Raw genomic sequence first — 24281 nt, forward strand, 5'->3', positions numbered from 1 at the left:
AGCTATTATGGAGTTTTGCATGACATTTAGTAGGTTCATGACAGTAGGACTTTTTGAAGATTTACATGTCTTTTCAATGATTCATATGTTAGCTAAACAGCATATGATTAGTAATAGTAACTCTAGCATTTACTTTGCATTTGTTCTCATCATAAGTGAAAAAGTCAGTTAGAAATTGTACATTTTAGATTATTAAATGAAGACTGTAACCACTGATATGTGGTGTACTCAGAAGAACACATTTTTCCATACATATCTTATAGAATTTATTAGCTTATAAATATCTGAACATTGAGAACTGTCAACTGTTTTATTTGCAGCATATTTTGGTTTGCCACATGTTTTGATACAGGGATATTCCTCTAAAAATACATTATATTCATATAGTGCAGTAGCTGACAGTGAAATGTGCATGTGATAAAATTTGGAGAATTGTGTATGTGTTTTAAATGTTAGGTAAGAGAGGGACACCATTATTAAGTTTGAATGAAAAAAGTGTCTATGCTAATAAAATGCAAATAAGCAGATACGTAAATATATAAATAAATATTGGCTGTTATAAATATATAAATAAATATTAGTTGAACAAGTTATAGGGTTATTCAGAAATGATGTTCTGTAGCACTAATAGGCCTTCATTGTTGAATTCTAATAACACTATGGCGTTAACTAATGATACACAGGCAAGCAGTAGTAACGCATTGGCACGTCTCTGAATTATCAAACACCTAACATAGTTGGACCCCCCAACCAACACTGTTGTACAGGCATCTACATACAGATGCACAGACACAGGTACACACATACACCCTGACAACAAATACATGCACACAAACATGCACATGCAAGCTCACACCATGCATGAATGCATGTGCGAGCATACACATGCACACACACACACACACACACACACACACACACACACACACACACACACACACACACACACACACACACATATACTCACAGTATTTCCTTGCTGTGACACAAACTGTCCTATTGATGCCATAAAAATGTAAGGTGTATACTGTAAAATACTGCATTAATTCCATACTGCTCTGCTCAAAAACAGTGCATTGAATCTTGTATTTGAAACACTCTACGGTGCTACTTCAGTCCTGGAGTAAGGCTCCATGGAGTAAAAATCACATCTGGACCACCACATTTGTATGTGGTGTTATCCAAAAATGTGGTATAGTGCTGCTTGTCAGAGGCTTCATTCCTCTGTATCACTATAGGGGTCTTGTTGCACATTGTGCAGGTCTGCTAGAAAAAGGGTTGAACAGTACCCTGTGTGTTTCTGAATTTCCTTCATTGTGCATCTCATGTTTATAATTCATTAAAATTGGCAAATTTTCCAGTTAGCCTATTGCATTCTTTTTAATCACATTTTTTTTTTAAGGAAATTTGTTTAATTAATGAAGGAGTCAAATAGCTTATCTGAATGCAAACAATTATTTATTGTAAGACTATATCAGAATATTTGATACTCCAACATTTGTACTTGTTATTAATTTAGTATGTCTAGTGGTTTCAAGTATTAAAGGACCAGTGTACATTGCTGTTAACAGAAACAACCTACTCATTTAACTAACATCTACAAATGCATCAGTTTCCTAAACGAAGTCTTTAATAAGTAGCAAAGGCAAAAATATATAAGTTGGTCACACACAGCTGTACAAAAAGTCCTTTAATGCATGAAACTGTCATGGATACAATCCGCTTCATCAGACTAGTAAAACACCATATACATTGCTAGTCTGATGAAGTGGATTGTATGTGTGAAAGCGCTCACTTTTGTTTGTTTCTTCATGCATTAAAGGACTTTTTGTACAGCTGTGTGTGACCAACTTATAAATTTTTGCCTTCGCTACTCATATTCTGCTGTTGGTTGCTTTATTCGGTGTTTGGGATACCTTTCTACACTTTAAGTCTTTAATAAACCTGAATTTTAAGTCATTACATTAGTGCAGGGTTTTAAAGATATCATAATTTCTTAGCCCTAAAACTGAAAACTGACATCTGTACAAGTGCAGTGTTTGTGTATACGTATATTGTTTGTATGTCTGTGCGTCTATGTGTTTATTCTATTTGCATGTTAATATTATTTCTAGCCTGACACAAAGTTAGAATTTAGAAACACTTTAAGCACTTCATTATGTGGTACATGCTGTACACAAGCCCACAGAGAAGGTTCACGCTTCAGAAAAATGTACTGTGTGAAGACGAGCTGTGAAATATAGCATATGCTAATTACATAGGATGCAATAACATTGGTCTGGCATGTTAACCATATATAAAACAAAAGTAAAACCTTTCAGTGCATGCCATGCAACATAAACCTGTAGAATGAACTGTGTTACAAGTTACAACAAACCCAGTGAATGAAAATACAGTGATAACAATGCACATTGTGCATAAAAAATCTCTAGGTTGCAGGTCACACCGATGCCATTCACAGGTAAAATGGTACATTGTTTTTAAATTTAGGGTATCACATACTGATAATATGTTGAAAGGGAGCTACTAGAGATAATCTACAGCAAGTACAGACCAGAGATGACAACATGTGGTTTCAGGGACTCACAAACAGGTCAGAAAGATAATTCCATGTACTAAAATATGTTTAAATGATTTTTATACAATGCATATAAAACAAAGCATTCAAAATGAATTTCTAATTAAACAAAATGTTCGAAACTGCGACATATTGATAAAGTACCAGAAATGCTTACAAAAATGCTTAAAATAACTTCCAGATTGCATAAAATGTATAGAAAAGGAAAAGGACTCTATTTTTTTTTTGCTATGTGCTTCTTTTTTGTATTAACTACAGCTATTCAAAGTATCCAAAGTGTGCAAAATGTTGGCAAGTGTATGTATTACAGTACAGTTATTTCGCAGAATACAGGTATTTCAAAGAAATTGTTGTGCAGTTGAATATTTTTCAAGTACCTGGTGCATGTTTGAACATAATTGCAAGGGGTAGGTTTATACTACTGTTTGTTGGCATGGCAGAAGGATTTCGCAGACCTGGTCCACTTGTGTTTGATAATGATGTTCCAGAAAATTGGAGAGTGTTTGAGCAAGAGTATAATATTTCTTACAGGCTACTTTTTTGGACAAAGACACATATAGAAAAGCATTTATTCTGCTTAATCTAGCTGGTTCAGAAGCAATTGAAATGGAGCACTCATTTGTGCATGCACCTGCTGTGTTTGCAGGGGAGGGGGGAAACCACCATATTGTGGCAATGGCTGAAAAAATCAGGAAGACCCTGAGTGCCTAAAATGTAAATTTAGAGAAATGTTCAACCCCCAAACAAATGTTACAGTGGAAAGGCACATATTTTACACAACAGATCAAAATCCTTGTGAAACTTTTGCAGCATATATAACCGACTTAAGAAATAAGGCAAAAACGTGCAGATTTGGTGATCTCAGAAATGAGTTGATAAAAGACAAGCTTGTGTGTGAAATTAAAGATGATGCAGTGAGAACAATTTTGCTTCAAGACAATGATTTAACTTTGAATAAGGCCATAGAGATTTGTCAAATATATGAGCTCACAGAAAAGCACACAAGTATGCTTACAAATGAGAAGGGCATGTTTGCAGTGCCTTCCAGTGGTAATGTTGATAGTATGCAACATTAAAAGATTACAGGCCTAATGGTGTGGTTGCATCAGCAAAACCCAGAGCAGCTACAGTGAAACCAAGGGCACACACAGTAAAGCAGAGGGGTGACTCAGCAAAATCTGTGACAAACCTCATAATCAGCTGTTGTAATTGTGGAGGTAGCTAGGAGCCCAAGTGAGAGAAGTGCTTAGCTTTTGGTCAGCTGTGCTACAGATGTACAAAGTGGAATGATTTCAAAAGGCTCTGTAAATCAAAAGGGGCACATTATTTTATTGAAAAAGAGAATTCAAAGAGGCAAGTTGATCAACTAGAAAGCTGTGACCCTACTTTTTATGTTGATGAAGTGTCTGTCCTTGGTGAAACAGTCAATGCAGTAGATTTATGGGCAAAGAGTGAAGTCAAAGTGCAATATTATGTCAGCAGATGTGTTTGCTACAGTAAAAGCTGGTGAGAAACTTGATCTGGCAAAGTGTGCCAAGCTTGTTGCTTATGGAAGTGAAGAAATTCAAACCGAAGGCTCAGTAGTGCTTTTATGGTATTCTTCTGGGAACAGCTATGACTTGCAGTTTTATGTAGTCAAGAGACATGTGCAGTCATTATTAAGCCTCAAGGACAGTTTGAAAATGGGACTGCTTTAATTTAATAAAGAAGTCCACCATATAAATACATGTAACAACAAAAATTGCGTACAAACTATTTTTTCTTAGTATGCTGATATTTTTGAAGGTAAGTTAGGCAAGCTACCAGTTGTGTACTCCATGAAATTAGATCACAAAATAAGCCCAGTCATTAGACTAGTATGGAAAGTTCCAATAGCCTTGCAAGGTAGAGTCAAAGGTGAGCTAGACAGAATGGTGCAGCTAGGAATAATTTGTCCAGTAGAAGAACCAATTGAATGGGTATCATCCATGGTGGTAGCTCATAAGAATAAGCTCAGGTGATATTAGAATATGCATTGCTCCAAGAGATTTAAACAAAGCACTCATCATCCAATGCATACAGTTGAAAAAGTTGCTGCCTTTATGCCAAATGCCACTGTTTTTTTTCTATCTTAGATGCAAAAAGTTCATTTTGGCAAATTTTGCTTGATCAAAAATCTTCATTGCTAGCCACTTTCAGTACACCATTTGGAAGGCACAGATTTTTGAAAATGTCATTTGGAATAAATGCTGCCAGTGAAATCTTCCAACGTGCAATGGAGCAAATGTTTTTCAGGCTACCCCTGTGCTGTTATAGTAGATGATATTCTTGTAGAAGGAGATGGTGCAGTCGAACATGATAGAAACCTCAGGAAAGTTCTGAAATGTGCTTGTGAAGTGAATCTTGAACTGAATCCTCAGAAATGTAAATTCAGGTTGCAAGAAGTTACTTATGCGGGTCATTTGTTTATCAGTTCAGGACCAGATCCTTCCAAGCAAACTGCAATTCTTGAGAAGCCAACTTCAGACAATGGTACAGCCTTACAATGTTTTCTTTGCATGGTCAACTGTTTAGGCAAGTTCACTCCAGATCTGAAGGAACTTTCAGTACCATTAAATGAACTGACACACACAGACATAACCTGGTCCTGATCAGCACAACACCAAAGAGCATTCAATGCCCCGAAACAGAAAATTGCCAGTCCACCCACCTTAAGATATTATGATGTTCACAAACCAGTAACTATTTCTTGTGATGCTTCAAAGTTTGGTCTTGGTGCATTCCTTCTTCAAGAGGGTAGACCAGTAACCTATGCATCCAGAACTCTAACCCAAACTGTGATGCAGTATGCTCAAATAAAAAAGAGCTTTTGGAAATTGTGTTTGTATGTTCGAATTTCCATGATTATATTTATGGCCAACTTATTCAAATAGAAACTGACCACCAACCTTTGGTCACTATTTTGAAAAAATGAATGCATACAGCTTCTGCAAGATTGCAATGTATGATGTTAAAATTGCAAAAGTACAATTTCTACTTGGTTTACACAAAACTTCTTTATCTTGCTGATACTTTACCTCAATTGCCAAGAAAAAAACATTGAACAGCATGAAAATGAGAAACCTGATTTTGAACTCATGGAAGTGAACATTTTTTCTTCCACACATCTTGATGAGCTTAGAACTCACACAGCTTCAAATCCAATTCTCCAGAAGTTCAACCACTTTATCAGTTGAGGATGGCCGTTAAAGCAATCTTGTTTACCCATAGATGTGCAGCAGTATTTTCCTTACAGAGACGAGATTTTGATGGAAGATGGTATCATCATGAAAGGCCCAAAAGTGATTGTTCCAAAATCCTTGCAACAAGAGTATATTAAAATCTTGCATTGTGGCCACCCAGAAACTGATTCTACCAAAAGAAGGGTGAGATGACTAGTATTTTGGCCTTCTCTGTCAAAAGATCTTAGCTTGTTCTGTTTGTAATAGTAGTAAACCGCATCAATAAAAAAGAACCACCTCATGTAAGCCAGATTTCTAAACTACCTTGGTCAACAGTAGCTACAGATATTTTTTTGTGTGGAATGGTCAACATTACTTGGTGTTAGTAGACTCTTATTCAAATTGGTTTGAGATGGACCTTCTTCCCAACCTAACTTCCAATACTGCTGTTATGAAGTTGAAGAGATATCTTTCTGTTCATAGTAGTCCGCACAAAATCATTTCTGAAAATGGTGCACAGTTTACAAGTCAACAGGTCAAAAGATTTGCTGAAACGTGGAACTTTGTTCATGTTACTAGTAGCCCTGAATACCCACAATCTAATGGCTTGGCTGAACGTGCAGTTCAAAGTTCAAAACAGCTGTTGGAGAAATCCAAACGAGACAATACTGATGTTTTTCTTAATCTGCTTAATCACAGAAACATTCCTCATGACAATTTACTTGGTTCACCTGCTCAGAGACTTATGTTGAGACAAACCAGAACCAGACTTATGTTGAGACAAACCAGAACCACACTTCCAGTCAGTAAGAATTTGTTGATTCCAATTGCTAAAATCAACAAAGCAGTAAATGTTCAACTCCTAAAGAAGCATTTGTTCCAAGAGTCATACTATGACAAAACCAGCAAGCTTCTGAATCCATTAAAAGAAGGAGAGAGAGTGAGGATACAGACAGCAGAAGGATTTGACCAAATAGGACTTGTGAAACATTTGTGTGAGGAACCAAGATCATACATCGAGTCACAAGGTATGGAATTCAGGCAGAATCAGAAACATTAACTACTGATGTCCAAGCCAGTGTTACAGCATCTTGTCTGCAATGGAGACTTTAATTTCCAGAGTGATTTGTCCAATGTTCCTGTTCCAGAAAATATTTCATCATCTGTTCCTGCTCCTGAAAGTATCCCTGAAAATCCTGAAGGAGAACATTCTCCAGTGACTGTCCCTGTTGCTAAACCCAGTTCTGATTATTACATTACAAAGTCAGGTCATATCTCAAGACCTAGTCCTAGATACAAGGCAACCATGACATGATTATTATTGTTTATATATGTCTGTATAATCTGCATGCTCATTTAATTGTCATTTTCATTTGCATGACAGAATAGTCAAAGAGGGAGGATGTAGATCAGAGTGTGTGTTGTACCTTTAAGAGGCATTCCGTCTATGGCCATGTGCATATAAGTACTGAGCATGTCCAAGCAAGAGTGCCATTTTGAATGAGTAGCCCGAATTAAAGTATGTATGTGTGTAGCAGTCAGTCAGTTAGTTTGCTTAGGTTTTATGTTCCAATCATCCATCCTGATGTGTTTGTGTGTAATAAACAACTTATACATCCAAGCCTCATCATCTTATTTGAATACACAAGATGAGCGACTTCCCAAAATAATTATTTTTGTCAATGACATGTTTCTATATAATTCTACCTCCTCCGTCCTGGAGATTAAACAATGAGAAAAATTATCTAAATAAACTTAACTATTTGGATTATACAAAATTACCTGTTGCTCAACTTGACCAAAAACAAATCTATGATCTTTTGATTTAATCCATGCATTAAACGTATCCTTCAAACTGATATGTAGTATATGAAGCACCATGATTCTGGTCCAAAATCAGGAAAAAGACAACTACACAAAGCATTACTCTAGTGCAAAAGATGATAGTAAAAACACTTTGAAAAGTGCTTAATAGCATACAGGTTTCCCACTAGGCATGGAGCACTGTCAATGTTTGCTAAGGGCTTTAGTGGCTTTCAAAGCCAGTAAAACACTTACACTTTGTTTTCTGTAACCAGTAGTACATGGAGCAGATAAAGCTCCATGCACTACAAAGAATTATGATCCGGTCTCTCATTATAATTATTGATTATGGGTTCTCAACATGGATGCCAAGATTCTTCTATCGAGCTTCACTCTCAAGGTGAATTTCTTAGCATCTATATCTTGAGCACATAATAATAATATGGTTATGATCAGAGACTAGATCATAATCCTCTATATTATTCTCTACTGTTTAAATTTCTCTGCTTTTTATTTAGATAACCACACTGTTTAGATGGCAAAGAATTTGATTGTGACAGTTACTACAGTGTGATATCTACATAGACAAGGACAGATGCAAAATTAACTTTCTCCTAACCTGGGTATAAAGATTTCACAAAAGGGAAAGCTGAAACAGTCAAAAGCATTATCTTAACTCTGTTGGAATACATCCTTAACAATCACCTCTAGTGTCCTCAGCTGATCTGCTTTTGCTGCCCAGGTTTCTGAACCATACAGTAGTACTGGTCATCCCTCTGTTTTGTACACCTTAATTTTCAACTCCTTTGGCATTCTTCTGTCATACATTACCCCTTAACACTCTGTGTCAGTTGGCCTCAGCCCCTCTGATTCTAGCTTTGATCACCTTACTTTGACTTCCTTCTCCTCAACCAGCCCTCCTAGAAGTTGTTAACCTGTTCCAGTAGTTTCTCTTCTATCACAATTCTCAGCTTCTTCTGATTTCTCCCATTTGCTGCCATTACAGCTGTTTTACCAGTACTCAGTTTCATCTCATGTACCTTCAGTTCTGCATTGCATTTTCCCATGCTTTGCTGAAATTCTTGTTCAGTCTGCCTCTACTGCCACATCATCTGTTGATCCGTGTCCTCCAACATGTTTGCTAATGTAGTTCATCACAGATATGAACAGCACAGTTGATTCAATCGATTACTGAGTTAGAATTATGTGCCATTTCATTTTTTTTTTATTTTATCCTGCTGGGTACCATTTTTGTGATTCAAGAGACCATCCCGCTGGTGTCAGCTCTGAATTTTTCTTTATATTTGGTGGCAATGCATACTACTGTTCCTTACATATTTGTTTGTCATTGGTGATATTCAAACCCCATCTGTGCCACTGGTTGTCACATATTTGGTGGCAGAGGCGGGATTCAAATTCCATTTCTGCCATCACATTTTGGTGGCAATGTTGTAATGCAAATCTGTGTCACTGTTTCCCATATATTTGAGTGGCATTTGTGAGATTCAAGCCCCATCTGTATCAACCATTACAGTACGCATGGTGCTTAAGTGTCATTCAAGAAGTGCTATGACAAAGCATTGCATAGCTCTTGTATCCTCATCACAAGAACAAAGTAAGCATAGAAGAGCTGCTTTCTAGCATAAGAGTCATGGAAAGTAGCCACAAACTCTAACCCTATTCAGAAAATGAGAAAACAGATGATGGAATAGGTGATCCAACTGACAGAGGATGCTTGACTTTGTAGTACATTCCCCTACAAATATAAGACTTTTTTCACACCTATTTAACTTAGACTATCTGAAGCCATTGCTCACAAGTCCAGAAAGCCCAAAAGTATTTTACAATATCCTAGGGTTCTATATGTTTAGTGTATGAGGTACCTACTGTGTCACTATGTACTCCAGGAGAGAAGATGGCATTATATTCACAGAAAGATGGCATATCATGGTAGCATTCTTTATTCTTTTAGAGATGGTTCAACTTGCTTTGTTGATGCAAAGATGAGTCAGAGTATTTGTGCTGTAATTGATCTTCTCACCATGTGTGGTAGTGAAGGCCATAATGAACAAATCCGTGTCCTATATGTCCAACCACATTTGTCACTTTGGCATGCCATGCTCAGTCCCAACCTCTACTGGAAATCAAGCTGTGCTGTTAGATGACAAAATGTTTTACATTTCTCCATGCAGAAGTATTGGGGTTCCAGAGTGCTGTTTCTCATCACACTATAACCACTCTTTTTGGAATCAAAGATGGCACAGCTTATTGCATAACCAACATGTTGGTCATGTAAAATATGTCATTCACTGCTGGCTACTGAAGACATATATGAAATCATATGGTAGCTGCATTAAACATATGCATTGTACTATAAGGAAAATGCCTGTCATGCACTATCTGCCTGACATTGCTATATTCTAATGTTGTTTTGTTTGTTCTAACCCTGACATCTTTACTATATGTATTTCAGTTATGTAATATGTAGAGGCTTCCATTTCTCCAGCACTGGGCTGCTGTGACAATGATTCCCCATTGTGTCCAGACTGGGACACACTGGTGCATGGTTTCATTGTGTGTGGTTCACATAGTATTGCACAGATAGCCTCATTATGTATAGATGTATGCAGGCATCTGCTTCATTTTGTGATGGCAGTATCACACTATACACAGATAGGCTCATTACGTATGGATGCATAGTATGATACTGTCATCACAGAATGACAGTATCATACTATGCACACATAGTGTCATTACTTATGGATGCATGCAGGCATCTACTTCATTCTGTGATGACAGTATCAAACTATAGTGATATTGCTGATAAGGGGATCTTTGTCAGACCTTTGAAAATTACTGCCAGTTAGCTGTGTATATAACATAAGTAGATGGATGCATGGCGATGTAATGATCATGATGTTTATGCTGCATTGCAAGTATATCTAGAAATAATTTCACTTATTTTTATTGAGGAGTAGAGGTTGTCCACAAGGCCACTGTAGATATCAGTTGTGACTTGTAAGAGGTCAAGCAAATGAGAGTAAGATGAGCCTTGTGGTTACATTCTCATCAAGTAAACAGCTTTCTTTAAATGCCTTGTGATTAAAATTAATAACTCACAGCTTTGTTTAATTATATATGTTGAAATTCCTGTTTTTTTTTTTTTTCGTATTTTCTCAGTGCCTCTCAATGCCAGTTAAAAAGCTGTTGGAAAACCCACAAATGAAATGGCATAATGTCTAGCATAATCTCCCAACATGGTGCCAATGAATGGACACACTATGCCACATGCCAAGACTGTGAAATTGTGTGGCCTGGTAAGTGTCCTGGCACTCGGTCTGTTTACTTTATTAATTTTATTTTAATTTATTTATTTACTTAAGTATGCATATAACTCAGTGCTACAGTCCTCATAATCTTAAAAAACAGGCATGGCAACTTTAGCACAGCTCAAAATCCTGGTATCCACCAGCATCTATATGCAAGCAACACCAACTCTTCAACTTAAAGCACCAGCCCAGCACACTAGTCAATTATTTTGTTCCTCCTGGGGATTTCAAAATTTCCCACCATAAAGTGACACCATGCCCCACAAGTGCAGTCGCACTCTGTCATTATTCTGTCAGCAGAGAAGAACACACTCATCACTGTGGCGTCATTTTTTTATAGTTATTATTGCCAGATTGCCTCCTGTGGCTGGAATCCAAAAATAAATACTCCATCTTTGATAGTGCTATCTCTAATGAACAGTATGTACCCCAAAGGGGAGAGTAGTGTGGTTCTGTCTCTAAAGTACAATAAAAGATTACAAACAATATTGAGTGCTACCCCGGAAAGCCCTCCATAAAAAAAATCAGCTTATGGACGTCTGACAAGTGTCTTTTCCTTTAAAATAATTATTCATTTATAACTTTAAAAATCAAAACATTCAAATTTTCTAACTGTGATAAATGCAACTGCTGTTTCAGATTTAAGCAATAACTATTGTTTCCAACTCTCCAAATCTGACCACAGCTGATGTTGAGTTTTAAATAACATTCAACAGTTTAGCACAGAGAGCTGTGGCTATGATCTAGTAATGTACTTCATCCTGTATTCTTGGGATGGGTCTGTTAGTATCCAGTTGCATACTGTTTAACTGATCAAGTCAAGAGGTGTTTGTGATTTGTTGCTTATGCTGTTAACATATGAATAAAAGTGGGATCATGAGTTAAGATATAAGGATGAGAACTGCATTTTGGAAACTCAATACAGAATACTGATAATTTTTATAAGCAAAGTCTGTTTTAATTAAGCAAATATAGTCTCATACATTTGACAGTTTCAATATTCTTCCCAGCACTTTACATCTTAGCCTTTGTTTTTTAGACAGCTTCATGACTGTATCTTTTGCCTGTTACTCTTTTGTTATACAAATTGCAATCATTTCTGTTACTTCCAAATGAAGATTTAGTATTTGGTATAAAAAATGTCATGCAGTTTCACTTTTTCTGTTCAAGATGTGATCAAAAATAAAAGTATGCTGAAGTATTTGTCCTTATCTGATGAAAACTTGCTGAAAGTCCTAACTTTCATTTCCTTCAGAAACTATTGCTGTCATTGCAAAATTAGCTTATAATGTTAGTTTTGTGATTAGCATTAAATATAAGTCAATTTGAGCACTTTATTGGAAGTTATGTTGGAAGAAGTTATGTTGTAATGGTGTTATAAAAATATCTTTGTTGGATAGTTTAAATCATTCCATAAATGCACTGTTAGCGAGTAAATGCAATGCTGCTAGTCTACCTTTCCCATAGTATCATTTTGCATTCCTTATGGGTACACATAAGGTAAACTTGGCACAGCACAGCAGGCAGCAGCAGCAGCACACAAATATCACAGAGGGCAGCATTCCAAACATCTTTTACCGTCTTGAAGCTAACCTTAATTTGGGACAGACATTAATACACAGAAGATATAAAGGATTTCTGATTTACAAAGCACTGATGTGTTGACAAGGACAGGCATATCTGTCCTGGCTGAAGTCCCAGCTGAAATTGGTAAGTAGTTAGATGTAGAAAGTTATAATGAATGGCAGAAAGTACTGCAATGTGTTGGAGAAAAACATAAAAGACATAATAAAAGGAGGATAAAATGTGTACAGGTCTGACAGAAAGTGCTAGGTTTGTGGGGATGGTAGTGTAAAATTATGAAATTCACAGGTAAATGTTGTTAGCTTGTTTTTCAAAGACTACTATATGTGGCTTGAAAGGTGCACCAAATATTAATAAGTCAAAAGAAACAATAAGTGGTCTTGATTGGTCATTTTGTTAGCAACTACATATGTGGATATCAGTAATGTTGGTATCATAGTTATGCCAGAAAGTAAATGGCTTTAAATTTATCATATTTTACTTCCATCTAATTCCAGAAGCCCATCACAGGAAAGGGATAGCATTGTAATCTATAATAGGTGTTTGCGTAATTCCTGAACTAAAATGAACTTAAAGAATTAATTTGTAAAGGTGGATTCATACAGAATAGTTTGATTTTCTTTTTAAAACCTGATTTGTATTTAAATAAAAGAATAATGTTTCACAAATTGCTGTTATGTATTGATAAGCCAATGGAATGTTTAATACACAATACAATTAAGAATTCAATACTCATTAAATGAAAAAGCTAGAAAAAGTCAGTAGGTTGTTAAAATCTGCATCTATCATTGTGCAACATCATGCATTCTCACAGAGAAATGCTACAAAATAACTTTTAAGCCATGATAGTAACATATCTACAGTATGTATGGGCGGCCTTTGAAATCCAATTTAGCCTCCTCCTTTTTTTCAGTTCCAATAACAATATCATAGGAATTTGTTTATTTATTTAGTTATTTTGCTTAATGGGGTAGTATACTGTTCACAACAGGACATTTGCAGACACAGCCCTTGTGAAAAAATTCACAAAGAAATAAAATAGAAACTATTCACAAACAAAGACAGAAGGTAGATAACCCCAAAGATAATTGATACAAAATGTAAATATTATGAACCGAGTAGAAAAACAAATGCAAATTAATTTTAGTAGTAAATATGAGAGGGAAACATCAGGTGAGGATAGGCGGCGAAAGTAGAAGTGATGCAAATGAGGATTGAGTTGGGTTACATATCCAGTGGAAAAGCACTAGTCTGATTTGTTATGTCTGTCTTTTGAGTTGAGATATGAATGAGTGGAAAGAAGAGACTTATTTTAGGTGAAGGGGAAGGGATTGCCAGAGTTTGTGTGCAAGCATGGAGAAGGAATGGTCGGTACAGTTTGGTTTGAGGTGTCTAGATTAAAGGAGTTAATTGGGAGAGGTTATGGAGGTTGTAGGGGTTGTTTGGTTCCAAGAGGTGGAAAGGCACCTGGCAGAAGTAGTTAGAAAAGAAGACAGCCTAGGAGTAGCTCAGCTCTGTTGGAGACTGGTAGCCATTCGCCTTTGGAGCTGGTGATGCAGTGGTGGTCCTGAAAAAAGAATTGGAAATTAATCTGCAGATTTTGATTTCAGTGGATTTTACAATGGAACATTTTTTTAGAGGTTGTGGCTATGAGTAGTAGCCCATATTCAAGTTGAACAAGGAGGACTGCTTTGGCTATTGCAACTCTAGTTGGTCTGCAAAAAAGGGAGATATTTTCCAGGACCAGAATAAAAGAGAACTGAAACAGTTTCAACAAGATTGCCTGCTGACAGCTGTCTTATCTCTACTGTAAACTGAATTTCTCTTTAGATCCTTATGACAGAGTTTAAAAACTCTCTGTACTGGGCAGGAGGCAGATTAAGCTTTAGGTAAGTTAGCCAGCACCACAACTGCCCTCCTAAGCTTTACCAGTACCATAAACCATCACAGAAATAATGGAAAATTTGTTTCCTCTATCTTTATCTGTCTAAAGCCTTCAACACGGTCCCTCACCAAAACCTCCTTTTTGAACTAGCATCTCTAAAACTCAGCTCCATTGCTCTAGCCTGGTTCCATAGCTACCTATCTGACCATCAGCAAGCTGTGAAATGACAACAGGAACTCTCTTCACTTTAACCTGTCACCCCTGGGTGTTCCTGAAGGTTTCATCCTTGGTCCCCTTCTTTTCAGTATATTCACTAACTGAATGCAGTCTTCAACCCCCTTAGACTCCATAGTCAAATATGCTGATGACTTATCTCTAATATGTGCCCCTGCTTCCCTCAGCCAATTTTTTTGCAAAACTCAGCAATCCTTCCTATCTGTAGAATCATGGCTATCTAATTCACATCTCATATTGAATCTTTCTAAAACCAAACTGATGTTCTTTCTCCCCACTAAACCACATGACACCTGTACCCCTTTCCAAATACATTCATCCAACAACATCTTAATATCAGCTGTATCCCACACAAAATAATCAGGCATTATTACTGATAACCTAAAATGTGATGTTCACCTAGCACAGTCTATCAAAAAAACACATATAAAACTAGGTTCTCTATACAGAATTAAGCCTTTCCTTACAAATAACAAGACAAGACATAGGCAGAAAACATCTTCTCTCCACCCTCCTATATGCACCACCCATCTTTACAAACCTAAGTAAGACAGATCTAGCAAAACCAGAAACCTGATACAATAAAATAGCAAGATTAGCCACCAAGTCTCCCCACCAATCACACCTCTGCTCTGCCTTACAGCAACTACATTGCCTAGAATTATCCCACCAACTAACATATGCTCAATTCTCCTTTGCACATCAACTCATCCACCAACCTGATAAAACTCCTGCCCTTAGTCTCATGCTTCAACCCTACAATAATAATAAGAACTTCCAATCCTCTACCAAAATCTCTCCTACATATCACCAAATCACAGAGTAGAGCTGGTGACTCACTCTGTTCTAACTATATCACCAAAAAATGGAATTCCATCCCTCAGACCATAATAACTACTCCCAACTCTTCTCACTTCAAAAAACTATTGAAAGACTACCCAAGAAACAACTGGATCTGCTCATGCTCTAGTCATGGTTGACAACGTTCACCTCCTCTTTCCCTATTCTCCTTCCTTTACCCCTCCATCTCAACTTCATTTCTACTTATTCTCTCTCTGCATACCCAGACTCACCCAAATTGATTACTGCTCTCCTTCTCACAGCCTCCTTTTCTTTCTGCAGTTGCAACATTCTTCCCTTCCACCTTCACAATCATCACAATCCCCCAACTCATCCCACATCTCCTATTTACCGTATTTCCCTGTCTACTTTCTATCCCCTCAAGATTGTCTCCCCTTCCTCAGAACCCTCTATGTCACATATAGTAGACTTAAATTATATCTTCTGCTTGATACTCAGTTGATTTATCATATACCTACAGATCTAAACTGTCCAGCCATATACTACTCTCCTCTGGATCAACATATTACTCCTTCAGCCTCTGTCAACTATATGCAACAAAAATCTAACCTCTGTATCCAAAAAGGACCTTATTATGTGTCCTATAATTTGTTTCTCTAGGAAAATACTAAAACTATTAGCCTCTTACTTGTATTGTTTTTTGCAGAATCTTCTAATTATTGTTCTTTGTATAATTTTTGCTTTTGTAAAATTATTTACATATTGTATAATCTCAAAATATTATTCTCTGTAGAATTTTTTTATAACAATTAACTGAACTTATCCTGGTGCTTTTCTTCCTGGATCTCTGATGAAAATGGGTTATCACCTAGTTGGCCTATCCCAGTAATAAAAAGTAAATAAAAATAAATATCTGTGAATAATTTGTCTTTCCTTGAAAGCCCCGTCTTTTTTCCAAGGATTGGGATGTGCTTGTATATTTTCAGAAAATATCAGGATTTGGTTTTAATCCATTAATCCTACCTAGTCAGTCATCCTAACTATACAGTCCAATTCATGCCCCATGTTTCTGGATCACTATACTTTTGTCTAGAATTCTCAGAGTTTGAAATGCCTGAAAATTCTTTTAGTCTTCATTCCAGGAGCTGCAATATATTTTTAATAAGGCATCCCTCCAAGATTTGCTTTGTACATACTTTGAAAACTGGCATGACTGGAAGTTATTATATAAACTTTAGAGTCTCTTTTTCTCAGGATGATTTTACATCCCAAGCATTTCATTTTTTCTCAGGGCCTTCCCTTAACTCTATTACATTAAGCTCTTCCAGAAATAAGACTGTGAAATTCTTACCTGCTTTTGAATTCCTCTGAAACCCATGCAGGCCTGTCCCACATAACTGCCCCAAGGAGTGGGTTGTCTTTCACATCCTCAGCTTGTTAATCTGCTATCAGGCACAAATTTTCAGAGCAGCAATAAGTTGGGGGCAGAAATCCAAAACACCTGCATAGTTATCTTGCAAAGATAGGCAGTTCTTTTGGGGCTAATAGGTTCATAACTAGAGGTCAACATATACCCTCACAGAAAATATTATTTAGAATCTTTGCCCTAAGCTTTCACAGGTACTTACTAGGCTATTGATCTGTGAGGATCTTAAGAAGCCTAGCCTTACATTTCCACAGTAGTTTTTAGCCCTTATACATTGCATACAAACAACTCATAGGTGTTCCAAACAGGCAAAGATATGTTGAGACATTTACATTTCCCCTATCCATGTGGTTCAGTGTCCTAAATGGGGGGTGGGGGGTTGAATTTGTGGTAATCAATCCAAATCATCCAAATTATATTTGACTACAGTAAGGGAACTACTTTGCTTTATATGGATTGGAAGACGGTTTGAAATTAACAATATTCTCTGTGCTATAAACCTATCCCTCCAACATGTTTTATTTATTTTGCAAAAGATATTGAGATCCCTTGAGTGGGTGTTTATGATACTATTCTAATTGTGAACGTGTAATATGTCTGATAGAACAGTGTTTGTTGAAGCTCCATATGCAAAGCAGAGGTCACCACTCAATAGCCTGCACTGTTTATGATTTAGACCCGTGACTGTTTTAGTGAGAAAGCACTGTGGCCATTCCACTTGTGACAAGTATTTAGACAGGTACATACTTTCAAAGGAAATTAAAATCAATTAACTCTTTGCAATATGTAAACACCATTTATTTAATCTTTAGAAGGCTGTCTCTGTCCCTGTTTGATATATACTTGGGAAGAGACTTCATAAAATTGTATTCACAGGCTGCTCTTTTCTATCATTTCCCTTAGATAAAAAATCTGACTCCCCATCTACAATGGATTATTTTCAAGCTCTGGTTGAACATTTAAGGAGCTTGAGTAGAATCCTTGAAAAAGTAAAACTTCAGTGCAATTGGTTGGAATATACACTAATGATAAAACTTTACTGAGATTCTGTGATTTTGGAGTTAGTATGTACAAGTAGAATGGGAGGGGGTGCAACTCCCATATTGGAGAATACATGAGGTAACTCCCTGCAAAAATACTTTAAAGACAGAACATTGTGTTTTAGTATCCACTGTTATTTCTTGGAATTGCTGTTTAGTGAGCCTGAAACTAATAGCAAGTGATGGAACAAAATAAAAAAGTGTCTGCCTACTTGGCATCCTATGTAGATTTTTCAAGACCATGAAACTGAGAATTCATCACCCTGATATATATGAAAAGGAGAAAGGGTGTTTTATCACATACTGTTCCCTGGTATATTCAAAACCTTCTTGATGGGCAACACATTTTCTAATTGACAGTAGTCAGTGGCATCAGCATTGGCAACTAGAGCATTTCTTTAGGGATAATCTTGTTATCACCATGATCTTCACTCTTGCCAGATCTTGGCCTACACTTGTAATGGACTTGATGAAAGCAGTGAGCATAATGGATTGATATATTGAATATATATATATATACTCTAGCATCTTCTAACATGTAATACTGAGAAGGATTTAACACAGCTCCAAAAGACTGATTTAGGTAAGACACCAGATGACAAAAACCTATGAATGATGTTGGAGAGCATAAACATGTTTATGCAGTGCCTTAAAGGCATTGTTGTACTTGGAAATGTCTACATCCTTTAGTCTTCACTTATTTTTCTGAACTTGTCAAAAAGCTTATCTTAATTGTGCGGCTCTTTATTTCCTTTATTTATTTTGCATAGTGTAATTGCAAGCAGTATAGCCAAAAGAGTACAATTTAGTGAATTCATACTAATTCTTAGCAATCTCTTGATGTATTCCCCTTATTCTGTAGTAAAACAATCTTGGAATTACTATGCAAAACTATCACAGGTTGCCATACTGTACAGCCGCCACTGTGACAGTTAAGTTTTGGACTTCATTGTTTAAAATTAATCTATTGCTTGCATCAGACATATGTTTTTTACAGCAGGTCAGAAGACCATTACACTTGGATAGTACTCAAACATCAGGAAACAAAACATGAAAAGAAAAGAAGACTGCTTCTACTACTCTTCGAAACTTGCATCATTCTGATGCTGTCTACAGAGCAAGTGGCAGTCATGCAAGACATCATAGCACTTCGCTAGCATTCAGAAATCCACCCAAAATAAAATATGAAATGAAATGAACAGAAAACTCTGTTAACTAACATTTTAACTTTGCATTGTTCATATGCTTTCCTATGAGGTAATAAATTCCTGAAAGGCTGCTTTTCTCTGAGGATAAAAAACACAGGTGAAACTAATGAAAGACTCGGTGAGAGCTGTTATGAGTACAATTACAATTTCAGATAGAATCTGACGAAGACCATTGAAACTTCCTGTAAGCACAACCAACCCCCACAGCCAAAGCTGGGGCATGCTCAGAAAGCTAGACTGAAAATGTAAACAAAGACCAGAATCAAAACAAAAAAAATCTCTGGGACTGTCTCTTTAAGACTATTCTTCCTTCCTCTACTGAGAAGCAGTGATTTTGGAGTTAGCACATACAAGTAGTACAGGGGGTGGGGTGTGACCCCCACACATTGGGGAATACAGAAAGTAACCCCTGAAAAATGCTTCGAATATATAACATTCTGTTTTAGAATTCACTATTATTTCTTGGAACTGCAGTTCAGTGAGGTTGAGTCCTGTAATGAGGAATGGACCCAAATACAAATTAATTAACTACCTGGCATCCTATATAGATTTTTCAAAATCAAGAAACTGACAATTCCTCACACTGATATGTAAATGTTGTCTCCTGGCTGTTTATCTATCCCTTTGCTAACTCCTACCTTCTACTTCTAAATTTCTAGGGACTATACAAATTTGATCTCTACAGACCACACTTATACCCAAAGTTTTGTGGTTGATTGAATGTGCCCACTTCCTCCCTCCTTCACCTGTACTGGCAACTGGATCCAAAAGTGCAGTTTTATTGACTACTGAGGTTTCTGTTCTGAGTTATGTGGTACTTTACAGCATGGGTACCTCAACAGGCAGGTTGATCATTTCATTCCTTATCCACTTTAGTAGCTACAATCTCTGCACAGATTATTTATTTATTGACATTTGATTACCAGGCAAGTTCACCTGGGTAGAAGCCCGTTTTCAGCAGCGGCCCAGAGAGAAAAGCTCCAAATTATTACAAAACATTTTAAGAACTATAATTTTACAGTCTTTAAAAATGAAACAAAAACATCTACAGTTTAAATATTTCTAACAAATTAGACATAATATAAAAACATTGGTTAAGAATCAATACAAATTATATGACAATCATTTAATATTTACATAAATTTTAGTCAGTTTGTAAAGAAATTAATGGTAAGTTAGTTTAATAAAAACAACAATTGCAATATGAAGTGAGGGAGAAAAACAGGCTCATGGTATATTTAGAAAGAAAGTTAGGGAAGAGAATTTGATAGCAGGAATGTCCGTCTCAAATAAATAAGTGGTGCCAAAATCATACTGAAACTAAATGCCAACAAAAAAATTGTCTCTTTTGGAAAGTCATCTACCCCAGGGAACTACCACATTGACAATATACCCCTAAGATTTGACCCAGTTGTTCTAAATTTGAGAACTTATGTGAACAGTGACCTAACTGTTGACCAACATGCATCTATTGTTGTTAGAAATTCCCTTTATATTGCACAGCTTATAAACAAAGGAATTCCATCTATATCTAGTGGTGTCATTCTCTGACTTTACTCAACCCTCATTAGGCCAGTCATTGAATATAATGCCCCTTTGGCATAAATCTGTCCAGACACATGCAACAAATGGAATGCCCACAGAGATATCTTACTAGAAGGATACAAGGTCTAAACAGCATGTCCTACATGTACCACCTCAAAGCCCTGTCACTGTACTCAGTATCCTACAGACTACTAAGAGCTGACCTGTATCTGACATGTAAGGCATCCCCCAACCTATTACTGATTGGTTTTCTGCAAATCAGTAAGTCAAATGGCATTAGAAATAGTCAGTCTAGGGAACTAAACCCCTTCTGCAACATCAGCAGGATGATTTGAAGGGACAGCTATATCCTGCAGAGGATACCACAGCTGTGGATTCCCATGCACATAAAACAAAGCTCATCCCTGTCCATATTCAAGTGCAACATGGATCTATGGATGTGAAACAGAAAATTTAAAGCAGAACTGCCTCCTGTGCTACTACTGGACAGAGGCAACTCCTAAGTATTTTATGCCATGCATGTTTCCCCTCAAATTATCTATGGTATGGTCACAATTATTCTCATTAGAGGTACTATATAATTACTGACCATGGAATGGGTAAGGCCAGTCTATAACCAAATAGGATAGGTTATTTCAAGTACAAAAAGGGGAAACTGGCTAAGCTTAAAATGGCCCACAAGAATGGCTAGCCTAGTACTTACCTATAAACATGTGAACCTATGAACGATGACATAGTATACTTTCTGTGAAGAAGTCCCCAAGATAACAACATCATAACACTCATTTTCATTTGGGAAACAGTTCTCATAATTTTAGCAGTTTTCACATCCTGTGATGTGCTGTCTGCAATATAATCATTTGAGAGTACATAATAAATTCTTTATACAAAAATGTTCTATAGTCAATAAACTTCAGGATGAACCTGCAGGATAAGCTAATGTATGAGATGGGCTTTTCATATACTTATGCAAAAGATATTTTATGGCAAAAAGTTTTGAAAGTCAAAACTATGAAAACCACATTTAGTCATCTTTCATGTCAATGGTGTGAAAAATAAACTATTGGCAGTTGAATTCTGAGAGGAAAGAAGAAAGCCTGCCATAACCTATTACAGTGGTTATGCCTCCACCTAACTAATAATTTGATATTTCTTGTTTTAAACATGACATAAAGAAATGATAAAGTATGTCAAACTTAGAAAACTGACTGAAAAGTTGAACAATTATTATCTACCATTTGATCCTAGGGTTCTCTATATTAAGTAAAGGGGTTCAGTGTGCAAAGCCCCCTTCTTTGGGGCTATGGCGTTTGCCAATAGCAAAATATATTTCCCTTTTTAGTCTTTGCACTGAATCATCTTATTGTTTGTTTTTGTCAGCCTGGAAAATCAAAGAAACATAACACAAGTAATTAGCACAATACCAGAGTAAACACAAATCAGCGGTAAGCAGAATTTACTCAGCTCATTCAAACCAACAGAATCAGACTTGGGATATCTGTTAGCCCACTTTGGAAAGTAGTACAATATTTTTACAAAAGGCTGACCAATCAGAAACAAAGTATATCTGCAAGCCAGCTAGACTTTTCACCTTGACTCTACCCATTCCTCCTCTATCAGTCTTGAATCTTCTCTCAGCGGGTTCGTCCTTGGGCACTTCACCTCACTGATTTGTTTTGAATTCCATTAACTATGACCCTTTTGTTATGTTACTTTACTCATTTTATGTAATGAGAATCATCATACTTTTTGTGATCAGAAATGTGGTTTGCCATGTTTTTTCTTTTCCTTTTCCCTTCATTTGATAATGTCCACTACAGTGTTCAAAAGTATTCACATTCTTCCCAATAACCAAGTTTCAAAATTAGCTGAACTTACCTTTGCATATTTTGTTGTTAAAGTTCTGGCATCCCCTCATGAAGATTTTAACCATCACTTTACAGTAAAACTACATCATGAATTTTACAAGAACTGCAATTTCTTTGCAGTATAAAATGATGCTTTACAAGCCCAGTGTACCATAGTGAAGATATCTGTGACAATGTGGGAGAAGGGACATCTGAATTTGATGGTACGACACATTAAAGAAACAATATCACACAGATTTATTAACAACAGGCCACCTGAAAAGCCAAGCTGCTGATTGGTGATATGATTGCAGTACAACACGCTATGGAAAAAGCTGCAGTTATACTAGAACATGACAACTGTAGGGCACTTTTTTATTACTGACAATTTGCAGTGATTTGCAGCACAGATGCCCTGCTTCACTACATAAGCATCAGATATTTTCATGTGTATGGATATCTCTGGATACCTGGAGAGCATTTTATGACCTTGAATGGTTTGGTGAATGTTCAACTGGATACAAACATTTAGAGGGTATGCCCAAGTACAGACCTAATGGAGTCTTTTGAAATAATAATGGTCAAATATCTTTAATTAACATTGAAATAACAGAACTGTTGTACAATCCCCAGGTTAATACATTTAGAGATGCAGGAGTGTGGCTGTGCAGGGAGAGCTTATTTGTTTGTGTTTCTGGTAGAATCACTGTTATGACACATGAACTATATATATATATATATATATATATATATATATATATATATATATATATATATACATATATATATATATATATATATATATATATATATATATACATATATATATATATATATATATATATATATATATATATTTTTTTTTTTTCCCTGGTTAGACATTTCATAGCTGAATTATTTATTCTGGACCCCATTTACAGGCTTGGCCCATGATGTATGTGAGATTCAACCTTCATAGGGCTATATAGTCCTAATTACAAAACAAAATCTCTAGCGTATCCTGCTAACCTTGTTATTTTTCATTCTTCCATCATTTCAATACCTATCTTATCTTCATTCCACCCCAATTTCAGTACTATGTTTTGTCTAAAATGCTTATTTGTTTATTCCTTATAAATCCCAGCTCCATGGCAAAACTTCTAGTATTAAATGACTAGTGTGGTTAAAACTGCATGCGAGTATTTACAGATATGAAACACTGATAACATTTACCTGCAGCACAGTTGTCTACAACTGGCACATTTAATTTCAGCCAGTCTTTCCTTTCTTCTGCTTCTCATGTAGCATGATTTTATGAACAGAAATGGATAGTAAGGCATTTCCATGCTGTACAGATGCCTCAGGAGCCAATCTAAGGAAAAGGTGTTTATCTCTTAAAGATATAATACGACTTAAGTTTGAATCATTTGTTTCTTTTCTTTTCATATTTGAATTTAGTAAATAAACTGAAATCAAAGTTTATTGATAACTTCAAGAATAATTACTTGCTTGAACTATGAAAGGTTGCATTGCTTCACTTCCATTGTATTCCATGAAAAGTGTTAACCAAACACGAGTGAACACTTACTTGAAATTGCTTTTCTTCACATTCTTGTTGCCTAATTTCCTTAAATAGCATTTCACAAATCAGTGGTACCAGCCCCTTGTTCAATCCAGAACCTGTCACTGTGTAGCTTTTACCAGATCCAGTCTGGCCATATGCAAATAATGTGGTATTGTAACCTCTCCAGGCATTATTGAGCACAGCTTTACCAACATCGTTGAAGACACAAACCTACACATTTAAAGAAAAGTACTTTAG

General features: G+C 36.3%; 1 protein-coding gene across 1 annotated transcript in view; it reads right to left on the reverse strand.

Moving 5' to 3' along the window:
- The window catches only part of LOC122803875 (kinesin-like protein KIF28P), a 251684-nt gene that overhangs the window by 203312 nt on the left and 24091 nt on the right, over positions 1 to 24281 (reverse strand). Inside the window, exon 3 of the mRNA XM_044073555.1 lies at positions 24048 to 24254. Coding sequence (XP_043929490.1) covers positions 24048 to 24254 — 207 coding nt within the window. The remainder of the gene's footprint in view (positions 1 to 24047; positions 24255 to 24281) is intronic.

The sequence above is a fragment of the Protopterus annectens genome, chromosome 6.part0 (assembly GCF_019279795.1).
Source record: "Protopterus annectens isolate FY-2018-M chromosome 6.part0, PAN1.0, whole genome shotgun sequence".
Classification (NCBI taxonomy): domain Eukaryota; kingdom Metazoa; phylum Chordata; order Ceratodontiformes; family Protopteridae; genus Protopterus; species Protopterus annectens.